Source organism: Populus euphratica, unplaced genomic scaffold (genome assembly GCF_000495115.2).
Source record: "Populus euphratica unplaced genomic scaffold, PopEup_1.0 scaffold2.1, whole genome shotgun sequence".
NCBI lineage: Eukaryota > Viridiplantae > Streptophyta > Magnoliopsida > Malpighiales > Salicaceae > Populus > Populus euphratica.
In genome coordinates, this window is record NW_011499846.1 from 2522464 (window position 1) to 2528124 (window position 5661).

A 5661-nucleotide genomic window follows, 5' to 3' on the forward strand; every position below is an offset into this window, starting at 1 on the left:
TTAAGTTTTAGATTAAGGTATTCGTTTTAAAATTCATATATTTAAAAATATATTTCTTGTTCTTGATTCGTACTTGAATTTAAACCACAAATTAATGATATTTATATCATTTAAACATAAATGTCATTACTTTATTATTTAAATTCATTCTAATTCATTGGTGTTGAGCTATAGTTTTAATGGTAGAGTATAGTTTACTTATTATATATAATCCTAACCCCACTTACACGGGGGTAGGAAAGATTAACCCTCACTGTTATTTACCCAATTCATCCATTGGCCTAAAGAAAACCTCATATTATTATATGGTAGACAACCCAAATATTCCCTTAATTATTGGTTCGTACTGTTGCTTGTGTGTGTGTGAGGGAGATAAGCAGTGACTGTTCAAGTCTTTTACTTCTGTAGACACTATAGACATCCTTAAAGAAGATGGAAAGGAATAATTACCAGGAAACATTCCTTTCGGCCTTTACTTGTTGACCGGACTAGTACATGGTGTGAAACACAAAAGCAGCAAGACCAACAGCTTGCGCTCGACACTTATGCACCAAATAAGCCAACAAGAAGAAGAAGAAGAAGAAGCACAAGAAGGACAGAGAAGCTTTTTGATCAGAATGGATCATGGAGAAAGAGATGTTCCAAATTACGAGCTACATGTCTCTTTCTCAACACCACAAGCAATCCATGAGATGGGTTTTGTTCAATTTGAAGAAAACCAGGTCTTGAGCTTCTTGGCCCCTTCCCAATCTTCTCAGATATCTCAGCCTCTAAATGCTAATACTACCACAACCAACAATACTCACATGGGGTTTAGCCATAATGACCAGCAGGTATGTATTTTTATCTATTCTGTAAAGAAAAATCTTGCACAGAAAGACTAGGTTTGTGAGATCCTTAAAACTATTTGTGTATATCTTTTTTTTTTTCCGAATAAGAACTGGACCATATCTTGATTTCTCAATTAGTGCCTTCGATGGTAGATTATATCTTTCCAATTTTACAAGATGCTTTACTCATGGAGTGCTTGATTGGTTGATCTTTGTACTGTATTCTGGTTATGGAAAATTTAGGTGGGAGCATTGGATCCAAAGGCTTCTAGTGATGAGAACTGCACTGGTAATAACAACGATGGCAACAATTCATGGTAATGGTATCCTTCTCCCTGTGGCGTGTTTCTGTTTTTTTTTTTTTTTATTCTGTTTCAAGGAGCTTTAGGCACTTCACTCTCTCTCCACAACAAGGACAAACATGCACGGACACAACACACACATGGAAGAAATTATTCTTCAAGGTGTCTAAATTTCAACAGAATCTAAAGAGATCTACTCATCATATATGTGGAAGAGATAAATGGCTTCCACTTTGCCACAGTATGCTTTTGTCTCTACAATTGTACAGAACCTCTCCTTTTTTCTTCTGTTGAATCACAAAAGTCTTGAAAATCTTGATGCTCAGATCTTCCTGTCCATCGATGGATTTCTTATCCCCCCTCATCTATTTAAATAAACACAACTGCGCTTAGCCCCCCTCATCCCCGGTTCATGAAACGGCTTGATTTTTTCTTTAATTTGAACCCTTTTTATGAACCACGACAAAAAGGCTGAGCTAGCTAGGATCTGACATGACCTTCTTTGCAGGTGGAGGAGCTCATCCGCAGACAAGAACAAGTTGAAAGTGAGGAGAAAGCTTAGAGAACCAAGATTTTGTTTTCAAACAAGGAGTGAAGTGGATGTTCTTGATGATGGTTATAAATGGAGGAAATATGGCCAGAAAGTTGTCAAAAACAGCCTTCATCCAAGGTAAATTTATTAATAATCTCTATGGTAATTCCAATATTAATTAATGTCCTCAATCTTACACAGATTCCATGCACACTTGAACCAATATTTGCTATGAATGGTTGTTACAGTTGAATCTTCATTTCATGCATCACCTTCAAGTTTCAATATAATTAGCATTACATAACAAGTACTAATTTAATTTCTTGATGCATGCTATGCTTAATTTTTTTCTTACTTTCCTTTTTTCTCAGAGAAAGTTATGCATAATGTTTTGATTTATTAACATAGGTTAACAAGTTATGCATAATGTTTTGATTTATTAACCTAGGTTAACTATTTTAGAAACAATAATAATGGCATTATTATAGAATATCATAGCAAAACTCACGAACAAATTGAAGCAATGATGGTCAATAATTTCATTCAAAGACATCCACTAGTAGAGAAGAAAGAATAATAGGAGTACGGTGTGCATGTCAGCTATTCAGGCCTCTTTTAATCATTTGTTGGGGGGGGTGTCAGGAGAATATATAGCTAGCCCGCTTAAGACACAAGCAAGCAACTAACTGGGAATTGATGGTAGTAATTTATTTATTTTTTACCTACTAATTTAAGAGTAGATATGATTAATTTACATGAAATATAATGCAAAGAGTTTTTTACTGTATCGTTTTTAACCAGCTAGAAACCCTCCAAGCTGTTCCATCTTTCGAACAGTATTTTACGATCATTAACATACTCTTGAACATTAGAAGGAAAAAAAAAATGTTCTCACATGTTTAAAAACCAATTTCTTCAAAATCTTGGAATTAAAGTGTGTGTTTATATATATATATATATCAACTTAAATGTTTCTCCCATTAAAATGAGGTTTCAAAATTAATTAACTTATCAACAATGTCTTTTATGAAAGCTATTAATTAAGTTTGGAAATTATAGAAACTCGTCATTCTTTTGTGCTTATATAACTTTTTTATTGAAAGAGAAGATGAGATAGTAAAATTTGAATTCCAGACTATTTAGTTAAATGAACTTTAATAGCATGCCATAGGAAATTTAAATTCAAAAAATTAAACTCATAAGATAAAAAAAAAAACAATTTTACAGTAATAATTCACTGCCTCACCTATATGCACTCAACATACAAAAACATGGACATTTCCCTCCAAAATACACTTGAGGTCTATACTTGAGATTACTAACTACTACAACATCGGAACACTTGTATTAAAAAAGATTTGTGAGTTTGATATTTAATATCGATCCAAACTAGCTAGTAACTTAATTAAGTAAATTTATTCATATATGAGAAGTACCCATCACCTACATAAGGTTAGGCTTTCAGATTTAAGGTGTGTTTCATCCGTGTATATATAGAACTTCAATAATTGTGGCCTCTCCTGTTGCGCCTATTTTGTAGAGCGAGACAGGGATAGGAAATACCAACCTATTGAGATTGCATGAAGTGTCATCCAATAAGACAATCGTGTGGGGGGCAACAGTACTGACCCAGAAGAAAGAACTGAGTTTCTGATTTGCTTACCAATTTAACCAGCTACTTCTAAAAGCCAGATCGTTGAAATACTTTGAAAAAGGAAACGCAACGCACGAAGTCTTTTATGTTGTGTTTGTGCTGCATAGACTATTATTACAGTTGTTCCAATGTTAAACTAACAACCAGCCTAAACGCATAAACCCAAACTAGTACTGGCAATGGAATTAGAGCATTCAAACTATATCCTGTTCAAAATGGTTTGAATAAACCTATGATCTTTCAACTTACAGCCTATAGCTATATGAGTGTTCGTGTTTTTGAAAGATAATTAATGCTTATTGCTGATAACGTCTAAGATGCATGTTTCAGTCAAGGAATAACGAGCATACTGGAAAGCGGCAAGTGTCTCGGCTGAGTTAGACATGTGTTGGGGCCAGTGATCTAAAGGCAGACTTGACCTAAAGGTCTTTTAATTTGAGATAAACATCTATTCCATGCCTTTTGAGCACCAAAACACATTGAAAAGACACATTTCAGCGTTGATCCGGTTCAATGCCCTACTACATGACCAGATCATGGAGTAAGGACTGGATCAGGTGTTTCAAGTATCCAATTCAATGTAATAAATTAAATATCACATGGAAAAATGCACGTAAATCTGAAGGTGTTTGTCCAGTAGTAAATCATGCATTTTTCCATTTTTTTTCCCAATCTACACCTCACATTTTGCACGAGTATTTCACTTTTCATGCATTTATATACGGGGAAACTCCTTTGGGAGTATTGAATTGAAAAGGTTTTTTCTATTTTATTTCTTAACTCTCTGTTTGTAATTACTTACTGGCAGAAGCTACTATCGTTGTACTCACAACAACTGTCGAGTCAAGAAGAGGGTTGAAAGATTATCAGAGGATTGTCGAATGGTGATAACAACTTATGAAGGTAGACACAATCACTCTCCATGTGATGATTCCAATTCATCAGAACATGAATGTTTTTCCTCTTTCTAATTAATACATACTTTAGTTAAATTATTAAGAAAGACTGTTGTAATATTATTAGAATAAGAATATATAACGTATCATCAGCTTATGACAGTATTTGCTAGTAAATGGTTTTGAGGGGTTTTCATCTTCCCAAGATCAACCATTTCTGACAATTAATACGTACCTGTTGATATATGACAAGATGTATTCTCTATGTGGACTTTTAGAAGACTGACAACAATTTGGCTTGAATCAATCCATTTATGGAGGAAACTCTATCACAGTACTATTACAGGAGTAGTAAGAGTTTTCGGTACAATTCCTATTGTGTTTACAATGTTGTAAGTTCGAGGTTGGTCTCTGTGATGGACTCGCGAATGCTCAAATCAGAATTCTTGCATGAAAGGTAAGATCCTATAACCCCAAAGGATTGGTCGAATAAAAACCGTGTTATATGCCTAGTTATAATACATTATTCAGTTTAGGAAGTCAATTCCATAGTCAGATAACTTGTTGAGTTAATGAAATATCTATTTTATTTTATTAAAATATTATTTTAAAAATTTCTTTTATAAAAAAATAAAAGATGGAATTTACTTGATCGGTTTAAAATCAATTGGGACTCAAGTCTTGAGCTGAGTTTATTTTTAAATTAAGTTTTATATATAACCATAAATAAACATATAACGTATATTATTTTGGGTTTTTTAAAAATAAAAAAATCAGATTAATTCAATTCAATTATTAACCTTAATTCATGAGCCAAACTTTAATTCGAATAAATCCCAAATCAATCTTATATGCATGAAACAATACAAATCTTACCAAACCTACGAGGCAAGGCCTCAGGAAAATTTATTTTTAATGGAGATTGGAGGTTGAGGTAAATATAATCTCAATATGTATAAACAGGCTCCACGATTGCACCGCATTGCCAAATTTAAAAAATATATGTATTGTCGAAGATTAATTGGTCATCATAGTTCGAGACGTGTAACCATTTATTGGGTGGAGAAAAATAATAGGCACATGCTGACAAGGCCTTAAGGCCTTGGCCCACATTAACAAGGGCAGAATTACCAAAGCCCATCCATAAAAATAATGGTTAATGGCATTGTTTCGTCCCTCTACTCATTAGACTTTCTTAATTTGACCCCTCTACTCTTTTTTATCTACTGGGCCCTTTGACTCTCGGTGTTTTCTTAATACGGACCCTCCGATGGAATTTCGTTTAATTTTCCGGCAACATGTGACAGATGGAATGACACGTTGGAAATGGTTCTTGCTTCAGATAATGGCTGACCTCAAAATCCCAATGGGTCTTGGAAATGGGTGGACATTCATTTCTGATTTAAGGTGATGTGTATTTACTTTACATATTTTTCATTTCACAATT

At 33.8% G+C, this 5661-nt stretch overlaps 1 protein-coding gene across 1 annotated transcript; it reads left to right on the forward strand.

Annotated features, from left to right (window-relative positions):
* The first annotated feature begins 328 nt into the window (after positions 1 to 328).
* Positions 329 to 4479, forward strand: LOC105131256 (probable WRKY transcription factor 12). Its single transcript, XM_011034143.1, has 4 exons — positions 329 to 833; positions 1074 to 1147; positions 1641 to 1802; positions 4127 to 4479. Exons 1-4 carry the CDS (start codon positions 546 to 548, stop codon positions 4287 to 4289), a joined length of 687 nt encoding a protein of 228 aa, XP_011032445.1. The 5' UTR covers positions 329 to 545; the 3' UTR covers positions 4290 to 4479.
* Positions 4480 to 5661: the final 1182 nt, after the last annotated feature.

Coding starts and splice junctions, on each gene's coding strand:
- LOC105131256 (XM_011034143.1), top strand. CDS start 546: ATGCACCAAATAAGCCAACAAGAAGAAGAAGAAGAAGAAGCACAAGAA. Junction 1,148..1,640: donor AACGATGGCAACAATTCATG/GTAATGGTATCC, acceptor CCTTCTTTGCAG/GTGGAGGAGCTCATCCGCAG. Junction 1,803..4,126: donor AAAAACAGCCTTCATCCAAG/GTAAATTTATTA, acceptor ACTTACTGGCAG/AAGCTACTATCGTTGTACTC.